Here is a 21,241-nt window from a genome sequence, read left to right on the forward strand (position 1 = left end):
ATCACCTTGTCTCCGGTGATTCAATGCTGCCACCTGGCCCTTGTTACCTCGGAATCCAACTAAAACCAGTGAATTTAATTCATCTAATTGAGCAGAAGCATCTCCAATGCTAAGGTCTGGCACAAAGAAAAGGGAAAGAACAAAACCCTTCAAATGTGCTGGTGCCCCTCTCACCAATTTGCGTCTTATAGAGCTGGTGAAGGGCATATCTTCTGGACCTTCCCATTGTGGACAATTAGGCTTTACACAATATATCCACTCTAGCATTGCAATTTTCCTAAGTCTTAAAATCCCTTCATCAACACTAAACTACGGAATATCAGGAATATCAGGAATATCTCCAAGTCATTTCCAGTAGGCCATCTTTTGATAAACACCTCAGCCAACCATTCAAACTTTTGACACCTTTTTTAATTATGTGAGCTTCTGTATTAAACCTAGAATCTCTACTCAGAGGACCCATGTCAATAAACTCAGCCTGCTCTAGTTTTATGTTCCTTCCACCCTTATCCAACACCCTTAAAATCCATTCCCATACCAGGTTTCTGCTTGAATGAATTAGCAAACTCATTAAGCTCCTTAGTAGTGTAGTGAATTTCCTCATGGACTACACTTTCTACCTCCCCTCTAGGAGTCTGTTTTGCTTTGAGTCTGGTTACAGGTCTAGAAGAAACTATTGGTGGGCCTTGAGAAACATCAGTATTGTCTTGTCTGGCATTTTCTTCAGTGAAAGTCATTGCTGGTTTATCAGACTCTGCAAAATTAATTTCCTCATGTGGGGAAGGCATTATTTCAAGGGGTGGGGCTGAGGATACTACTTCCTCAGGTGGGGCAAACCCTTGAGACTCTGAAGATTCAAAATTCTCAGCTTCAACATGGTCTTCCCACACATCCCCGTCCCATGTTATAGGATCCCATTCTTTGCCAAGTAGTGCCCTTACTTTAACTGTCGACACACTCTGAGGCTGAGACTTGAATTTTCGCTGTAGTTCAGCCAACCTTACAGTGAGGGTTTCAGTTTGATTTTCTGCAACTTGAGCTCTATTGCTGCAAGAGAGAAGATTCTCTTCAAGGACACACTTAGCAACTTTTAGATTGTTTACTTGTGTCTGGAGCCTTTCGATTTTATCACACAACTCCTTCCTTTCATTCATCATTTTTTTTCCCCAGATACTAAGAGCAGCCAGCCAGTAAAATCATTTTCTGATTTTTTCCCCATCTTGTAGAAAGCTTTGTGCACTGAATCACCTAATTCATCAAGAAAATCAAAGGCATTAGCTTCTTTAAGTTTGAAATATAGTTTCAACCATGGGTCTTCAAAATTCTCTGAGCTCCCAGGGGGGAGAGAATCTGGAGAAGTTTCAGTAGTTGAAAGTGCTGGTGGATCAACAAGCCAATTCTAGTATTTTAAAAAATTCATCCTTGTACTACTGTTACTCTAGAACCACTCCTGGTACCAACTTCTGTATTAGTCAGGGTTCTCTAGAGTTACAGAACTTATAGATAGTCTCTATATAGTAAAAGAATTTATTGATGACTTACAGTCGGCAGCCCAATTCCCAACAATGGTTCAGTTGCAGCTGTGAATGGAAGTCCAAGGATCTAGCCGTTACTCAGTCTCACACAGCAAGCAGGTGAAGGAGCAAGAGCCAGACTCCCTTCTTCCAATGTCCTTAGCCCAGATTAAAGGTGTGTTCCACCACATCTTTAATCCCAGATGAAAGGTGTAGCCCAGATTAAAGGTGTGTTCCTCACTGGTGAGGCTTCTGGATTGCAGTTCATTCCAAATATAGTCAAGTTGACAACCAGGAATAGCCACTACACTCATCATGAACTAAAAGATCTGCTTGCCTTTGACCCACAATTTTTTTTTTGTCTTAGTATTATGATTGCTATGTTTGTCCTGATGGTCCTGATCACTGTAAACCAAAGAACAAGTATATTTGGACTTTTTAAAGACTTCCTTTGCCATTGCAAATAATCTCAGTCTTTTCACCTGAGCCTCAGACAGACTCTTGAGACAAGGGCAAAAAGCAGCCATATTTTCCACTAAATATCAGAAAACCATTCTCTAGGCCACATACTAACATTCTTCACCTCTGAAAAAAACCCCTTGAGCCCTGCACCCACAGTTCAGTTCACCCTCAGCATCAGTGAGATCCATGTTCCTGCTAGAATGACCCATCCAGCTCCACTTAAGGCCTTCGACGGCTTTCCTGATCTAAAGTCCCCAAATCCACATTCCTTTAAAACAAAACGGGTTCAGGTCTATGACAGCAGTATCTTTGTCCTGTTACGAACTCCTGCCTGACTTTGGGTTCCTATTGCTCTAAAGAGACTCCTTGACCAACAACTCTTAGGAAAGACAACATTTATTTGGGAATGTCATAGGGGTTCTGAAGTTCAGCCCCACATCATCAACTGAGCAATCATGGCAGCATGTAGGGAGACATGGTGCTGCAGCGCCTGAGAATCCTATGCCTTCATCCAGAAGAGGAAGCCAGGACACCTAAGAAAGTATTTAGTAAATGTGTTAATGTCTGGGCCTTACTTTAGATCCCAGCACATGAGAGAGGGAGATATAGGCAGTGTACAGATTGGTGTATCAGACACCAGAGTTTGGTCTTAACTCTAGTGAGTTGAAGAATGCGCAGGCTGGCAGTGGTGGCACACACCTTTAACCCCAGCACTTGGGAGGCAGAGGCAGGCTGATTTCTGATTTCAAGTCCAGCCTGGTCTACAGAGTGAGTTCCAGGACAGCCAGGGCTATACAGAGAAAGCCTGTCTTGGAAAAGAAAAGGAAGAATGCCCAGGACTAGGTAAATAAAGTGTCTCATAAAAAGAACTTAAATTACTTGGCCTATTGTAACTTCGTTTCTTTGGTCATTTTCAGTGGAGACTGTGGGTTCTTGCTATATAGCCTAGGAGATCCTGCTTATGAGCTCGGTTCTTCCCTCAGCATTGGAGGTGAGATTAAAGGCACCAGGTTGATAATTGAGCCACCCTAAACATACAGGTCGGGTGGGTCAGAGTCAATTAAAATGAAGAGCTTTATAAAGGACCACATTTGCACAGGATTCTCAGACTTGCTGTAGACCAGGGAAGTAAGCAGAGCTCACTGTGCATCCCAGACTCTTGTGAACACCGGGACACAGTGGACCCTAGTTTCCTCACTGTGTTCGGGAACAGAAGCTCAGGAGAGGAAATGCAGGTGAGTTGGGGGCAATTAAATTCACTCCTATTTTCTGTTGGATAACTGGGATATTTGTGCCTCGACATATACTTAAACATGGTTAGTTACCTTGAATTTGAACCCATGTCTGTGAATTGCAGAGGTTCACCAACTAGATTTATTCTGTCCTTAGGTTTCTAGGTTTTAGCCCACAACCAACCATGTAGCCAAGAATGATGCTAAGTTTCTGAGTATCCCCATTCCTCTTAGGAGTGAATGGTGTCATGGCCACCTGTCAGACACGCATGTTGTGTGACATAGGATGGAAAATTGGAGATTCACACAGTTTTTCTGATATCTTATTGTGTCTGAAGTATTGCTGGTGTTGATTAGATTTTGAAAGGGAATTTTTTCCCCTGCAGAAAATGGTAAGAATATGAACTGGAGAGAGTGAGTGGCTGTGGTCTTCTCAAAGGAGAGGTGCTTCAGTTTCTGTCCTCCACGTGATCAAGGGCTCCTGCCCTGGCCACTCTCGATTCTCTTTGGATTAACTTCACAGGCCAGCTTTCCCTGTAGAGGAGAATGGACCAGCATCTGTGAATGAGGAAGGAAGGGTCCATTGTTTTACCTTATGTAACAGGAGGCTGCTACCTGAGTCCATTCACAGCTGGGGAACAGGGATTCCTGTAGCTTGCAACCTGTTTTAATATTTATTTATTTTTTCCTTTCTGCCCAGAGAGAAGACAACCAAGTCCAAAGTGTGAGAAACGACCAAGAAGCCAATAGGAGGAGGAGGCTGAGGCAGGAAGGCCAAAGTTCCTCAGGTATTCAGAGTAAAATCCCTGCTCATCTATTCCCTTGCTCTTTGACTTGGAATAGATGAAAGAGCCCCGACTTGGACATCTGTGGCAAGGATAGACTGGCACTCAGTAGTCCCTGATTTATGCCCTTGTCCCAGAAGGCTCTGTGTGTCTCCCTGCTGTGGGTGTGGTTATGAATTTCTGCATGCCCAACATTCCCTGGTAGTATGAATGCTGCGGATCCCATTTTATTCTGGGACCAAACCTTTCCTAAATCTGCAGACACCTATGCTTACCCAATGAGTGTACTTCTTGCTGTGAAGAGCAGGGTAGGTGCTGTAACAGGGCTGGTAAGACTGTGTTCATAACCACTTGATAAGTGAGGGAAGCCATTGTTGGCCAATCAAGGTGCAGGGAAGGCCCCTAAGCAAAGTTGACATGGTCTTGTGTGTTACCTTTGATATGCACACCACATCCCTCTTTGCCTCGCAGGTCCTTGTGATAGCCCGTGGACTGAGTCTGAAATCAAGATCTTGCTGGAAGAGTGGGCAGTGGTTGAATATGAACTCAGAGACACAGGAAATAGGATGGATGAGAAGGCCGAGTCCCTTAGCAGTCGCCTTTCTAATCGGGGTTTGAGGAAAAGCAAGAATAGCTGCCTTGATGTGATGGTGAAGATGAAGGACCTGCACACACAGCTGTGTAACGAGAGGCCCCGGGCTGGCCCCTTGTATTCTCCTTATCGTTTGATCCTATATGACATCTTGGGCCACCCTACATCCCAGGGAGGCTATGTTCCAGGTAAGTCTCTTCTGCATAGACACTTGGGCTACTGTAAGTGGTGGCATCAGATGGCCTGGCCTTCTTGAGGTCAGAGCTGAGCAGACTATGGAGTGAAGCCCCATTCCCACAGGGCTGTGTTGTTGCACACAGCACAAATTCTGGCCTCCAATGTCTAACTCCCTCTGACACCTCAAGGCAATGGAATTTGGACTTGTTCATAGTTGACTCTGATCCAGAGGACAGGCAATTACTTAGAGTGACTCAGGGAGAGTGAGGGTGCCATGTTTATGCTCTATCTCTCTTTGTTCTCTACTCAGGTGCTGTGTTTGATTGGTCTGGTTACCCCATGCCTTCCTGGAGCACTCAACCTCCAATGGTGATGCCATCTCCAGTATACCAGCCTTGGGATTATGGCATGTTTGCATCTTCTGGACAGCTTCCTGGGAACCCATCGCTGATGATGTCCAGTCAGGATTCACTGGTTCCCAGATCTGCCGCCTGGAATGCCACCTATCCATTGCCAGTTCAACATGTACTTCCTGCCTCTCTCCCTGGAGACACCAACCTTCAGCTGCCGAGGTCACCTCGTGATGACAGCTCAAGTCCCCAGTGAAGATATATGGGGACTTTCCTTTTCCTCTAAAAGCGCCTTAGAATCATACAGCACTGTATGGATACTCGATTTCTCTATCTTATTGTAAAGGAAATGTGAATTCAAATCTATTATTTTGACATAACTCTTTTTATGTTGAATTCTTGTCACTTTATAGGGGACATAAGTGTAGAGGGGAGGGAATGTGGTACTTCATGGTGAGGTTCATTTTGTGGGTACCTGATACCTGTTGTCTACCCTCCATTTTCATAAGATTTCTGACCCTGAGGCTAAACTCTCTCTACTTCCCAGACAGCAGCTCAGCAGCTCTTTCATTCTCTGGCCCTCTTGATGGAGGATTCCTGATCAGTGATCCATAGACTCCCATTTTTTGAGAACACTGGGACAATGGGTTTAAAATTGAGTTCTACATGCTTGGTAGATGGCAATATCAATTGAGAGGATATGAAAACTTATCTAAATATTTAAGCTTCAAATACTAAAGAGAATGTCTGTCAAGGGACATTGCCACTAACCTCATTTTGTATCTCATATATAGGTAGAAAAGCATTGTTATTTTAGGTCTAATCATGGCCTGGTGATTCACAGGTACATATATCTGTCTACCAACTATCTATCTTGATCTCTTTCTCTCTATATCTCTCTCTCTCCCTATATCTATCTATCTATCTATCTATCTATCTATCTATCTATCTATCTATCTACTATCTATCTATCTTTCATTGCATTTGACATTCCACCTTGTAAAGTTACATCACTCTAAGACTAATTAATATCCATAAAGTGTTTATTTTTAAATGAATCATGACCTAGGGTGATAGAACTCTCAGTCAGGTTAACACTTCAACTTGACTCCAGGTAGAATTAACTAAAGTCTCAAATGTCTAGGCACCCTTCTGAGGAATTTAGCGTAAGTACTTGGAGCAGAAAGTTCTATTTCTGACCTCGTTCTCTGAGGTGCAAAATAGAGCTTTGCCTAATCTTTCTTGGTGGGAAAGCCAGGGTCCCCTCTGAGACATATAAATATATGTGTGTGTGTGTATATGCATGCTATAGGTCTACAAGAAGGCCAGAAAAGAAGGAAGTCCTCCATTGCCTGCATGGTATCACCCTCCCTAGGAAGTGCATGCACTAACTGAGGTCAGAGCAGAGGTTCTCTGGTTTTGGGGGGAGATGTGTTTTGAGTTGATGAAGCTCCCAAAGGAGTCACCTAAAGCCAGTCTGTAAGCCAAGCATTCACAAACCACCACACTCCTCGCCCTGGCCCATTGTTCAAACACGTGATTCTATGGGCAATACCTAGCTATAGCATAATGCTAAAATATGCAGTCCAACTGACAGAGAACCCATAGTCTATAACACTCTCAAAAAATTTGAAAGGCCATAATTTGAACATGTGGTTTAATGTTCATTCAATGACTTAAAGGTAGTGCTGTATAAAATCAAAATCACAAAGCAGATCATATACCTACAACATCACAGGATATATATTCCCACTTAAAAAAGTTATAGTGAAGAAATACTGAACCAAAGCAAGATTAAAATTCATCTGTGCAAGCTCTGTATCTCCATGCCTGTTTTCAATGCTCTCTTCATATCTGCAGTCCCTTTTAAGTTTCTTGACTGCAACCCACATATTTCTCTTTGGATGGTCCCGGTCTTTGTTACGAGCTTTGCTGAGCAGTTCTCTATGCCTCTGGTCTCTCTAATATCCTCGAGTTTCCAAGGTAACTATATTGGAGCTTCTTGTTCCAATGTCTGAGATCCACACATGATCATCTGAGCTCCTCCATAGGGCTCGTGTCACTTCTTTATCTGCCCTCTATAGTAATCTAGGCTTTGGTGGATGACACTCCCTTGCTGCTATTCTTGTTGTTCATCCCACGGTACTGGCATCTCCAAAAGACTGGGTCTTCTACTGCATGTAGGCTTCACCAATAGCCTCTCAAAGGCTCCTTTCCATGTACCTAGTCACTAATTCTTTGCATGGCTACTTCAGTCCTAACTTATCAACTGCAACTAGGGCTGCACCTTCACACACAGCCTTCCCTATGTGCGGAAGCTGATGGCAACCCCACAGTCACATCTAACCTGGACACCTGGGAGCAGCTAGAGTCTGACCTACCAATCAAAGAGCATGCATGCAATGACCTGAGGCCTCAGGCACATAAGTAGCACAGGGCTGCCTTGTCTAGCCTCAGTGGGACAGGATGATTCTAAACCTGCATAGACTCTATGGACCAGGTTAGAGGTAACACCCAGGGGTCCACCCATTCAGAGATCAAGGTGAGATTTGGAGGGGACCAGCCTTTGGGGTGAAAAAAATTGATGAGTTTTATATGAAAGAAAAAGAAAACAACAATTGAAAATAAACAAACTACAAAACAATAAGAAAACAACAACAATAACAACAACAACAAAGGGCCTTCCCTGGTCTCTCTGTGAGCCAAGGCTCAGATGTTCTCCATGAACCCTTCATATCTTAAACACCAGTACCACCTGGATGATTCTCACCGATTACCACGTCTAGCTACAGCAGGAGGTGCAATCTTGGCAATCTCTAGAACACAGCTTCTTAGTGCTCTCAGATAACACTTGACAGAAGTTTTCACCTTAGTGATGGTGGCCTCTTTGTAATACCCTCTAATTTCTATGCTCTACTTAACCAGCATCAATTGTCCCGCTAACCTCTTCTATTCCTGATTTGAAAGCTAGAGCCTCATTGAAGTAGAAACTCCTAGTTTCTTTGCAATGTTAGTTATTTGCAAGGATGTTTTCTTTAGGTATGGAGGTGAAAGGATGTCTCCCGAGGGAGACATTGGTGAAAGGATGTTTTGCTGAAGCACACACAGGTGAAAGGATGTTTGATAGAGCAAACATGTGAAAGGGCCTGTGATGTGCATGTATAAAATGACCGTACAAGCATTAGGGGGTTGAGCACTGAGCGGTGGTTTGGTTTTCTCTGAATCACTATTCTTCCCTAAGTACACACAATATTGGTTTGCCCTAAGTAGTGACATTGAGTTATTTCATGTGGTAAAGCTACCATTGAGAAACCCTCATCCAAGAAATGCTACCTAGATTCCTGCATCAGATTTCTCTTTTGTGGCTCTCCTCCAGCCAGTTGGCATGTCTGTCAGTTCCTTCCTGACCGGATTGTAGCTTCTGGTTTGTGCCTTGTGTGTCTGAGTAGAGAAGGGCCTGAAGCTGCTGGTTCCTATGTGATATCTGCCTGCCTAGAGGACTGGTCTGCAACAACGTTATCCTATTTGCAGTTTGCTATGGGACTGAACTGCTTTCAAAGATTGAGCTCCCCTCCCAAAAAGTATTGATGAACAAGTCCACTTCCTCCATATACTAATAACTTTTCTCTTCAAGGACATTTGTGGGATGGCAGGTTAGAGTTGAGGTTGAACCCATTTTAATAATAGGTTGCAATATACTTGATGCCTGATTTGTACTTGGCCAAAGCTGCAGAGTTCTACTGCTTGGTGCACTGGGACATGGCATCCCATGTTCTATTCCAACTTTACCAGATTTCTGTGTTCAGTGATTTCATTCATTGCCTATGCTTGTCTCTCCTGGAGCTTAATCTGTAGACCACCTTAAATTCAGCGATACACAGGCCTCTGTCCCCTGAGTCTTGGGATTAAAGGTGTGCACCACCACACCTGCACTTAAACTTTTTTTCACCTAGAGCTTGGAATGAACCAGGTTCATCATGAACTCAAAGATCTGCTTGCCTTTGAATCATAGCTTTTTTTTTTTAATTTTAGTTTCATGAATGTTATGATTGTCCCCATGTTCCTGATCACTGAAGACGAAAGAACAAAGTCTATTCTTTAAAAGATTATTAAAAACTTCCTTTGCCATTGCAAATAATCTCAGTCTTTTCACCAGAGCCCCAGACAGACTCTTCAGACAAGGGCAAACATAGCCATATTTTCCACCAAATATCAGAAAACCAGTCTCTAGGCCACATACTAACATCCTTCTTCTGTGAAACAAACCTCTTGAACCCTGCACCCACAGTTCAATTCACCCTCAGCATCATGACACCCATGTCCCTGCTAGAGTGACCCACCCAGCTCCACTTAAGGCCTTCCATGTCTTTCCTGACCTAAAGTCCCCAAATCCACATTCCTTTAAATCAAAACGTGCTCAGGTCTATGACAGCAGTAACTCAGTCCTGGTACCACCTTCTGCCTGACCTTGGGTTCCCATTGCTTTAGAGACTCCATGTCCAACAACTCTTATAAAGTCAACATTTAATTGGGAATGACATAGGGGTTCTGAAGTTCAGCCCCATATCATAAGGGAGCAATCATGGCAGCACGTAGGGAGACATGGTGGTGCAGCTCCTGAGAATCCTATGCCTTCATCCAGAGGAGGAAGCCAGGACACCTAAGAAGGTATTTAGTAAATGTGTTAATGTCTGGGCCTTACTTTAGATCCCAGCACATGAGAGAGGTAGCTATAGGCGGTGTACTGACCGGTGTATCAGACACCAGAGTTTGGTCTTAATTTTAGAGAGTTGAAGGATGTTCAGGCCAGACATGGTGGTGCACGCCTTTAATCCCAGCATTTGGAAACAGAGGCAGGTGGATTTCTGATTTCAAGGCCAGCCTGGTCTACAGAGTGAGTTCCAGGACAGCCAGGGCTATACAGAGATACCCTGTCTTGGGAAAAAAAAAAGAAAAAGAAAAAGAAGAAGAATGACCAGGACTAGGTAAATAAACTCTGTCTCATAAAAAGAACTTAAATTAACTGGCCTAGTTGTAACTTCATTTCTTTGGTGATTTTAATGGAGAGAGATATTTGATTCTTCCTATGTAGCCTAGGAGATCCTGCTCATAAGCTTGGTTCTTCCCTCAGCATGGGAGGTGAGATTAAAGGCCGGAGGTTAACAATTGAGCCACCCTAAACATATAAGTCAGGTGGGTCAGATTCAATTAAAATGAAGAGCTTTATAAAGGACCACATTTGTACAGGATTCTCAGACTTGCCGGAGTCCAAGGAAGTCAGCTGAGCTCACTGTGCACCCCAGACTCTTGTGAACACCGGGACACTGTGGACCCTAGTTTCCTCACTGTGTTTGGGAACAGAAGCTCAGAAGAGGAAATGCAGGTGAGTTGGGGACAATTTTATTCACTCCTATTTTCTGTAGGATAACTGGGATATTTGTGCCTCGACATATACTTAAAGATCGTTAGTTACCTTGAATTTGAACCCATGTCTGTAAATTGCAGAGGTACACCAACTAGATTTATTCTGTCCTTGGGTTTCTAGGTTTTAGCCCACAACCAACCATGTAGCCAAGAGTGATGCTAAGTTTCTGAGAATCCCCATTCTTCTTTGGGGTGTATGGTGTCATGGCTACCTGTCAGACACCCATGTTGTGTGACATAGGATGGAAAATTGGAGATTCACACAGTTTTTCTGATATCTTATTGTGTCTGAAGTATTGCTGGTGTTGATTAGATTTTGAAAGGGAATTTTTTCCCCTGCAGAAAATGGTAAGAATATGAACTGGAGAGAGTGAGTGGCTGTGGTCTTCTCAAAGGAGAGGTGCTTCAGTTTCTTTCCTCCACGTGATCAAGGGCTCCTGCCCTGGTCACTCTCAATTCGCTTTGGATTAACTTCACAGGCCAGCTTTCCCTTTAGAGGAGAATGGACCAGCATCTTTGATGAGGAAGGAAGGGTCCATTGTTTTACCTTATACAACTGGAGGGTGCTACCTGAATGGAGGGTCCATTCACAGCTGGGGAACAGAGATTCCTGTACCTTGAAACCTGTTTTAATATTTAAGTATTTCCTTTCTATCCAGAGAGAAGACAACCAAGTCCAAAGTGTGAGAAACGACCAAGAAGCCAATAGGAGGAGGAGGCTGAGGCAGGAAGGCCAAAGTTCCTCAGGTATTCAGAGTGAAATCCCTGCTCATCTATTCCCTTGCTCTTTGACTTGGAATAGATGAAAGAGCCCGGACTTGGACATCTGTGGCAAGGATAGACTGGCACTCAGTAGTCCCTGATTTATGCCCTTGTCCTAGAAGGCTCTGTGTGTCTCCCTGCTGTAGGTGTGGTTATGAATGCCCAACATTCCCTGGTAGCATGAATGCTGTGGATCCCATTACATTCTGTGACCAAACCTTCCCTAAATATGTAGACACCTATCCTTTCCTAATGAGTGTACTTCTTGCTGTGAAGAGCAGGGTAGGTGCTGTAACAGGGCTGGTAAGACTGTGTTCATAACCACTTGATAAGTGAGGGAAGGCATTGTTGGCCAATCAGTGTGCAGGGAAAGTCCCTAAGCAAAGTTGACATGGTCGTGTTTGTTACCTTTGATATCCTCACCACATCCCTCTTTGCCTCGCAGGTCCTTGTGATAGCCCGTGGATTGAGTCTGAAATCAAGATCTTGCTGGAAGAGTGGGCAATGGTTGAATATCAGATGGCCTGGCCTTCTTGAGGTCAGAGATGAGCAGACTATGGAGCATAGATATTCAGAATTGATAGTTCCTCTTGGAGGATTTTCCTTTGATGAGTATGAAGTGTCCCTCCTTGTCTTTTATGATGATTTTGGGTTGGAAGTCGATTTTATTAGATATTAGAATGGCTACTCCAGCTTGTTTCTTCATACCATTTGCTTGGAAAATTCTTTTCCAGCCTTATTCTGAAGTAGTGTCTATCTTTTTCTCTGACATGAGTTTCCTGTAAGCAGCAAAATGTTGGGTCCTGTTTGTGTAGCCAGTCTCTTAATCTATGTCTTTTTATTGGGGAGTTGAGTCCTTTGATATTAAGAGATATTAAGGAAAAGTAATTGTTTCCTTTTATTTTTGTTGTTAGAGTTGGCATTCTGTTCTTGTGGCTGTCTTTTTGGTTTGTTGAGGGATTACTTTCTTGCTTTTCCTAGGGCGTGATTTATGTCCTTGTATTGTTTTTTTTCTGTTATTATCCTTTGAAAGGCTGGATTCGTGGAAAGATAATGTATGAATTTGGTTTTGTCGTGGAATACTTTGGTTTCTCCATCTATGGAAATTGAGAGTTTGGCCAGGTATAGTAGCCTGGGCTGGCATTTGTGTTCTCTTAGTGTCTGTATAACATCTGTCCAGGCTCTTCTGGCTTTCATAGTCTCTGGTGAAAAGTCTGGTGTAATTCTGATAGGCCTGCCTTTATATGTTACTTGACCTTTCTCCCTTACTGCTCTTAATATTCTTTCTTTATTTAGTGCATTTGTTGTTCTGATTATTTTATTTTGGGAGGAATTTCTTTTCTGGTCTAGTATATTTGGAGTTCTGCAGGCTTCTTGTATATTCATGGGCATGTCATTCTCTAGGTTTGGGAGGTTTTCTTCTATAATTTTGTTGAAGATATTTGCTGGCCCTTTAAGTTGAAAATCTTCATTCTCATCAACTCCTATTATCTGTAGGTTTGGTCTTCTCATTGTGTCCTGGATTTCCTGGATGTTTTGAGTTAGGATCTTTTTGCATTTTCCATTTTCTTTGATTGTTGTGCCTATGTTCTCTATGGAATCTTCTGCACCTGAGATTCTCTCGTCCATCTCTTGTATTCTGTTGCTGATGCTCACATCTATGGTTCCAGATTTCTTTCCTAGTGTTTCTATCTCCAGCATTGCCTCACTTTGGGTTTTCTTTATTGTGTCTACTTCCCTTTTTATGTCTTGGATGGGTTATTCAATTCCATCACCTGTTTGGTTTTGTTTTCCTGCAATTCTTTAAGAAATTTTTGTGTTTCCTCTTTAAGGTCTTCTACCTATTTAGCTGTGTTCTCCTGTATTTCTTTATGTGAGTTATTAAAGTCCTTCTTGATGTCCTCTACCATCATCATGAGATAGTCTTTTAAATCCAGGTCTTGCTTTTTGGGTGTGTTGGGGTGCCCAGGACTAGGTGGGGTGGGTGCTGCGTTCTGATGATGGTGAGTGGTCTTGATTTCTGTTAGTAGGATTCTTACGTTTGCTTTTCGCCATCTGGTAATCTCTGGAGTTAGTTGTTATAGTTGTCTCTGGTTAGAGCTTGTTCTTCAGGTGACTCTGTTAGCCTCTATCAGCAGATCTGGGAGACAAGCTCTCTCCTTAGCTTCAGTGGTCAGAGTATTCTCTGCAGGCAAGCTTTCTTCTTGCATGGAAGGTGCCCAGATATCTGGTGTTTGAACCTGCCTCCTGGCAGAGGTTGTGTTCCACTCACCAGAGGTCTTAGGATCCCGTGGGTGGTCCTGTGAGGACCTTGTGGGTGTCCGGAAACTCCGCGTGCAAGGCACCCCAGTGCTGGAGTGGACTGGAAGGGACTTGTGCCCCTGTTCAGGCTGGGTTATCTGCTTCCCTAGTTAATGCAGTTTGAGGTCCCGCACGATTGGATTGAAGCAGACGCTGTGTTCCACTCACCAGAGGTCTTAGGATCCCGTGGGTGATCCTGTGTGGGTCCTTGTGGGTGTCTGGAGACTCCGTGGGCAAGGCACCCCGGTGCTGGAGTGGACCGGAAGGGACTTGTGCCCCTGTTCAGGCCGGGTCATCTGCTTCCCTAGTAAATGCAGTCTCAGGTCCTGTGCGATTGGATTGGAGCAGACACTGTGTTCCACTCACCAGAAGTCTTAGGATCCCGTGGGTGATCCTGTGTGGGTCCTTGGGGGTGTCCCAAGACTCCACGGGCAAAGCACCCCGGTGCTGGAGTGGACCGGAAGGGACTTGTGCCTAAAGACTTTTTAGAATTTAATGAATATGAAGCCACAACATACCCAAACTTATGAGACACAATAAAAGCAGTCCTAAAAGAAAAACTCATAGCTCTGAGTGCCTCCAAAAAGAAGCTGGAGCAAGCATATAGTAGCAGCTTGACAGCACACCTGAAATCTCTAGAAAAAAAGGAAGCAAATTTACCCAAGAGGAGTAGATGGCAGGAAATAATCAAACTCAGGGCTGAAATCAACCAAGTGGAAACAAAAAGAATTATACAAAGACTCAACCAAACCAGGAGCTGGCTCTTTGAGAACAAGATAGATAATCCCCTAGCCAGACTAACTAGAGGGCACAGAGACAGGATCCTAATTAACAAAATCAGAAACGAAAAGGGAGATATAACAACAGAATCTGAGGAAATCCCAAAAAATCACTAGATCCTAGAACAAAAAGCTTATACTCAACAAAACTGGAAAACCTGGTTGAAATGGACAATTTTCTAGATAGGTACCAAAGTTAAATCAGGGTCAGACTGATGATCTAAACAGTCCCATATCACCTAAAGAAATAGAAACAGTCATTAATAGTCTCCCAACCAAAAAAAAGCCCAGGACCAGATGGGTTTAGTGCAGGGTTCTATCAGATCTTCAAAGAGGACCTAATTCCAATACTCCTCACAAACTATTCCACAAAATAGAAACAGAAGGTACTCTACCCAATTCATTCTATGAAGCCACAATTACTCTGATATAGGTATAGGTTCTTTGAGAAAATCAACAAGATGGATAAACCCTTAGCCAGACTCACTAGAGGGCACAGGGACAGCATCCTAATTAAAAAAATCAGAAATGAAAAGGGAGACATAACAGCAGACACTGAAGAAATCCAAAACACCATCAGATCCTTCTACAAAAGGCTATACTCAACAAAACTGGAAATCCTGGATGAAATGGACAAATTTCTAGACAGATACCAGGTACCAAAGTTAAACCAGGATCAAGTTAAAGATCTAAACAGTCCCATATCCCCTAAAGAAATACAAGCAGTCAGTAATGGTCTCCCAATCAAAAAAAGCCCAGGACCAGATGGGTTTAGTGCAGAGTTCTATCAGACCTTCAAAGAAGATCTAATTCCAGTTCTGCATAAACTATTCCACAATATAGAAGTAGAAGGTACTCTACCCAACTCATTCTATGAAGCCACAATTACTCTGATACCTAAACCACACAAAGACTCAACAAAGAAAGAGAACTTCAGACAAATTTCTCTTATGAATATTGATGCAAAAATACTCAATAAAATTCTTACAAACCGAATCCAAGAACACATCAAAATGATCATCTATCATGATCAAGTAGACTTCATCCCAGGGATGCAAGGATGGTTCAATATATGGAAATCGATCAATGTAATTCACTATATAAACCAACTCAAAGGCAAAAACCACATGATCATCTCATTGGATGCGGAGAAAGCATTTGATAATGTCCAACACCCCTTCATGATAAAAGTCTTGGAAAGATCAGGAATTCAAGGCCCATACCTAAACATAATAAAAGCAATATACAGGAAACCAGTAGCCAACATCAAACTAAATGGTGAGAAACTGGAATCAATATCACTAAAATCAAGGGCTAGACAAGGCTGCCCACTCTCTCCCTACCTATTCAATATAGTACTTGAAGTCCTAGCCAGAGCAATTAGACAACAGAGGAGATCAAAGGAAAACAAATTGGTAAAGAAGAAGTCAAAATATCACTATTTGCAGATGGTATGATAGTATATGTAAGGGACCCCAAAATTTCCACCAGAGATCTCCTAAACCTGGTAAACAGCTTCAGTGAAGTAGCTGGATATAAAATTAACTCAAACAAATCAGTGGCCTTTCTGTACACAAAGGATAAACAGGCTGAGAAGGAAATTAGGGAAACAACATCCTTCAAAATAGTCACAAATATTATAAAATACCTTGGTGTGATTCTAACTAAGGAAGTGAAAGATCTGCATGATAAGAACTTCAAGTCTTTGAAGAAAGAAATCAAAGAAGATCTCAGAAGATGGAAAGATCTCCCATGCTCATGCATTGGCAGGATTAATATAGTAAAAATGGCTATCTTGCTGAAAGCAATCTATAGATTCAATGCAATCCCCATCAAAATTCCAACTCAATTATTTACAGAGTTAGAAAGGGCAATTGGCAAATTTATCTGGAATAACAAAAAACCTAGGATAGCAAAAACCATTCTCAACAATAAAAGAACCTCTGGTGGAATCACCATCCCCAACATCAAGCTGTACTACAGAGCAATTGTGATAAAAACTGCATGGTACTGGTACAGTGACAGACAGGTATATCAATGGAACAGAATTGAAGACCCAGAAATGAACCTACACAACTATGGTCACTTGATCTTTGACAAAGGAGCTAAAACCATCCCGTGGAAAGAGGTCAGCATCTTCAACAAATGGTGCTGAGTCAATTGGCAGTTAGCATGTAGAAGAATTCGAATTGATCCATTCTTAACTCCTTGTACAAAGCTCAAGTTTAAGTGGATCAAAGAACTCCACATAAAACCAGAGACACTGAAACTTATAGAGGAGAAAGTGAGGAAGAATCTTGAAGAGATGGGCACAGGGGAAAAATTCCTGAATAGAACAGCAATGGCTTGTGCTGTAAGATCAAGAATCGACAAATGGGACCTCATAAAATTGCAAAGCTTCTGTAAGGCAAAGGACACTGTCAATAAGACCAAAAGGCAACCAACAGGTTGGGAAAAGATCTTTACCAATCCTAAATCTGAAAGGGGCTAATATACTATATATATATAGAACTCAAGAAGTTGGACTCCAGAAAACCAAATAACCCTATTTTTAAAAATGGGGTACAGAGCTAAACAAAGAATTCTGAACTGAGGAATACTGAATGGCTGAGAAACACCTAAAAAAATGTTCAACATCCTTAAGCATCAGGGAAATGCCAATCAAAACAACCCTGAGATTCCACCTCACACCCGTCAGAATGGCTAAGATAAAAAACTCAGGTGACAGCTGATGCTGGTGAGGATGTGAAGAAAGAGGAACACTCCTCCTTTGTTGTTGGGATTGCAAGCTGGTACAACCAGTGTGGAAATCAGTCTGGCAGTTCCTCAGAAAATTAGACATAGTACTACTGGAAGATCCAGCAATACCACTACTGGGCATATACCCAGAAGATGCTCCAACATGTAAAAGGACACATGCTCCACTATGTTCATAACAGCCTTATATATAATAGCCAGAAGCTGGAAAGAACCCAGATATCCCTCAACAGAGGAATGGATACAGAAAATGTGGTACATTTACATAATGGACTATTACTCAGCTATTAATAACAATGAGTTTATGAAATTCTTAAAACAAATGGATGGATCTGGAGGATATCATCTTGAGTGAGGAAACCCAATAACAGAAGAACACACATGATATGCACTCACTGATAAGTGGATATTAGCCCAGAAGCTCTGAATCCTTCTTAGAAGGGGGAACAAAATACCAATGGAAGGATTTACAGAGGCAAAGTTCAGAGAAGAGACTAAAGGAACGACCATCCAGAAACTTCCCCACTTGGGGATCCATCCCATAAACAACCACCAAACCCAGAAACTATGGCAGATGCCAACAAGAGCCTGTTGACAGGAGCCTGATATAACTGTCTCCTAGGGCCTTTGTCAGTGCCTGGCAAATACAGAAGTGGATGCTCACAGTTATCCATAGGACGTAGCACAGGGTCCCCAATGAAGGAGCTAGAGAAAGGACCCAAGGAGCTGAAGGGGTCTGAAGCCCCATAGGAGGAACATCAATATGAATTAACCAGTACCCCCAGAGCTCCTTGGAACTAAACCACAATAAAAGAAAACACATGGTGGGACATGTGACTCTAGCTGTATATGTAGATGAGAATGGCCTAGTCGGTCATCATGGGAGTAGAGGCCCTAGGTCCTGTGAAGGTTCTATGCCCCAGTATAGAGGAATGCCAGGACTGGGAATGTGAGTGGGTGGGTTGGGGAGTAGGGGGAGCAGAGAGGAGATAGGGGATTTTTGGAGGGGAAACTAGGAAAGGGGATAACATTTGAAATGTAAATAAAGAAAATATCTAATAAATTTTTTTTTAAAAAGAGGATTTTAGTTCAAACAGAAACTTAACTGATAAGATTGTGTTTAAAAGGCCTGACAAAATGAACAGGAAACACAGAATATTAAATATCTATTGGTTTCTCTGTTCAGTGGTCCTCCAGGATATATCTTATAGAATGCAAAGCTTAAAAACAAAAGAGGTTGTGTCATTAAAAGTAATATCGTTGATAGTGATAACCCTTTCAGACATGTGTATGCTCCTAACTATTTCAGATTATTCTTTTAGCTGCACTAGGCAACATGGTTCTGGGAGGTGGTGCCAAAGCAGGACATCACCCACCTGGTCCTCTGTGTCTTTTCCTCTCTGCTTGTGCCTGAGCTATGCCCTTCAAAAAAAATTGGTAAAGATAAGCAGGCGCTTCCCTGGCTATCAGAGCCAGGATAGAAGTGATAGGAAATGAAGAAATTCTTTCCTGAGGGAAGTGCCATTTCCAGACTATTCTGGAACTATGTAACTACAGGAAGAAACTTTCTGTTCCTTATTTTAAAATAATAAAACTCTTGTTTTGGAAACCTGCTCAGGGGACCTATTATACAAATATTTTACCCACTAGCAATTTAAACATGGGCCAATCATTGACTTTTTAGAAAATGCTTATTTTCCATTACCATGTAATCCAGGAAAGATGAAAGACATGTTTTGGTACAAACAAACAAACAAACAAATAAATATTTTAAAATCAGGTAAGAGTTTTGTAAAGGTAAGAGCAAAGTTGAGATTTACACATGAACATTTTCTAATATTGTACTCTCTAGAAGCAATTCACTCTTTTTAGTGTCATGAAGTCCCCAACTGGCCCAAAATAGTCTTACTAATATGTTCTCTATAAGGGGAAAAAAAAACAAACCCTTTTCTGTATGTCAGAGTAGGCCTGAGGTTTTCAGTGTAATACAGGAAGAGAGGTTTTTTTTTCATCCTTGGCTTTCTCTCTGGGTGCTGAGACGGTGCACTGATGCTTGTGCAGGCTTGGCAAGAGCTAACCTTCAAGCCACACTCTCACCCCTCCTCCCTGACTGGAAATGCACAATGCCTACACACAATATTTAACGTGTGTTGGACTATCCCAAACTTGTGACTTTTTTTTTGAGACAGGGTTTCTCTGTGTAGCCTTGGCTGTCCTGGAACTCATTCTGTAGACCAAGCTGTCCTGGAACTCAGATCTGTCTGCCCCTGCCCCCGCCCCCGCCCCTGCCAAGTTTTGCACCATCACAACCTGGCTAATTTATTGTTCTTCACTGAACACATCTGCCCTCTTACGTCAAGCTATATAGTCTTCGTATTTATCATGGTGAAGATCCATGGATTAATGACAAAAATCAAAAGAAAGACAAAAAGTTTAAGAAAAAGGATTTTATTCAGGAATCTTTGAGTATTAAATAATCATTACACCAGGCGTGGTGGCACACACCTTTAATCCCAGCACTTGGGAGGCAGAGGCAGGCAGATTTCTGAGTTCAAGGCCAGTCTGGTCTACAGAGTGAGTTCCAGGATAGCCAGGGCTACACAGAGAAACCCTGTCTTGAAAAACCAGAAAAAAATTATTATTATTATTACTACTACTACTACAACTGAGCATAATGGTTTAACTGGGGAAAACCCCTTAACCCAATTAGGTTGCAACACCCAGGTTGAGAACCATTAAGATAGAAAGTTCAAGACTAATCTACGCTACAGACCATATGTTAAGCAACAAGACTCCAAGAACCCAATACTTTGAGGCAGATGTTGTAGCTCATGCCTGTAATTCCAGCACTGGGAAGTTGAAGCAGAATTGTCATGAGGTCCAGGCCAGCCTGAGCTGCAGAATGAGACCGTGTCCCTAAAGCACATATGAGCAACATACACCTCCCCTCGCTATACTTCACCTACTTATCCAGAGCCAGGATATGCCAGAGATACACATGCCCACCTTTCCTTTCTTTTTCTTTTCTTTTTTTGGATTCGATTTTCTAGACAAAACAAAACACCACCAACAACAAAAACCAAGCAAGCAACCAACCAACCAACCAAACAAACAAACAAAACCTAGCTCAGTAAATTCAAGCTTATCAGGTGGTGATAAAAGAATGTTGAAAATGTAAGTATGGATTTTGTTCTGTGGCTGTTTCTGTTCACATTTTTGGGTTCAGGGTCAGCTGATGTCAAAGAATCTAAATAAAGAGATATAATAAGTAGCCAGGTGATGATGCCACACCTTTAATCCCAGTGCTCTGGAGGCAGAGGCAGGTGGATCTCTGAATTCAAAGCCAGCCTAGCCTGGTTTACAGAGTGAATTTCAGGACAGCCAAGGCTACACAGAAAAATCCTGTTTTGAAAAACCAAAAACGAACTAAAACACACACACACACACACACACACACACACACACACACACATGATGTGTTACACTGTGCAGATTAAACATTATATGTATGATACTTATATAAGAATATATGCATTTTTAATGTTTAGGAAAAAAAACCTTTCCAATACATCAAGAGAAAAATAGTGTTGGTGAAATCTATTCATTCAAAGGCCAGAAAACACCTTTGTGGACTCTTGCCCATAGAGGTGGTTTCTTTGGATTTTTGGTTTTTTTTTATTCACTTTACATCCTGTTCACTGTCCCCTCCCAGTCCAGTCACCCCCTCCCACAATTCTCTCCCTCCCCCCTCCTCTTCTCTTCTGAACACGTAGGAGCCCTGCTGGGTATCCCTCACCATTTGTAATAGCCAGAAACTGGAAACAACCTAGATTTCTATTTTTATTGCACAAGTACAGAGCGATTACACACTGCTGTAAGGGACAGGAAGCCCCGCCTCCAGGATACCATACTTCAAATAGCAACACCAAGCAAGACAAGTGTTTTCTTCTCATGATCCACATACTGACCCAAGAAGAAGGCTGTGGATAATGTCTTTTGCAAGATACTTCTACAAATCAGTGACTTTTAAGTAGGTCATTCTAAGTAGATATTGCTACCTATAACTGAATAGGCCAGTTAGACTATGGTTAATTGAATAATACCAG

General features: G+C 42.3%; 1 protein-coding gene across 1 annotated transcript; it reads left to right on the forward strand.

Annotated features, from left to right (window-relative positions):
- Positions 1 to 3,082: 3,082 nt before the first annotated feature.
- B020004C17Rik (RIKEN cDNA B020004C17 gene) lies at positions 3,083 to 6,931 on the forward strand. Its single transcript, NM_001256060.1, has 4 exons — positions 3,083 to 3,211; positions 3,909 to 3,996; positions 4,465 to 4,773; positions 5,073 to 6,931. The coding sequence occupies exons 1-4, from the start codon at positions 3,206 to 3,208 to the stop codon at positions 5,366 to 5,368; spliced, it is 699 nt and encodes a 232-aa protein (NP_001242989.1). The 5' UTR covers positions 3,083 to 3,205; the 3' UTR covers positions 5,369 to 6,931.
- The last annotated feature ends 14,310 nt before the right edge of the window (positions 6,932 to 21,241 follow it).

Source organism: Mus musculus, chromosome 14, assembly GCF_000001635.26.
Source record: "Mus musculus strain C57BL/6J chromosome 14, GRCm38.p6 C57BL/6J".
NCBI lineage: Eukaryota > Metazoa > Chordata > Mammalia > Rodentia > Muridae > Mus > Mus musculus.

Coding starts and splice junctions, on each gene's coding strand:
- B020004C17Rik (NM_001256060.1), top strand. Junction 3,997..4,464: donor GGAAGGCCAAAGTTCCTCAG/GTATTCAGAGTA, acceptor TTTGCCTCGCAG/GTCCTTGTGATAGCCCGTGG. Junction 4,774..5,072: donor CCAGGGAGGCTATGTTCCAG/GTAAGTCTCTTC, acceptor TTCTCTACTCAG/GTGCTGTGTTTGATTGGTCT.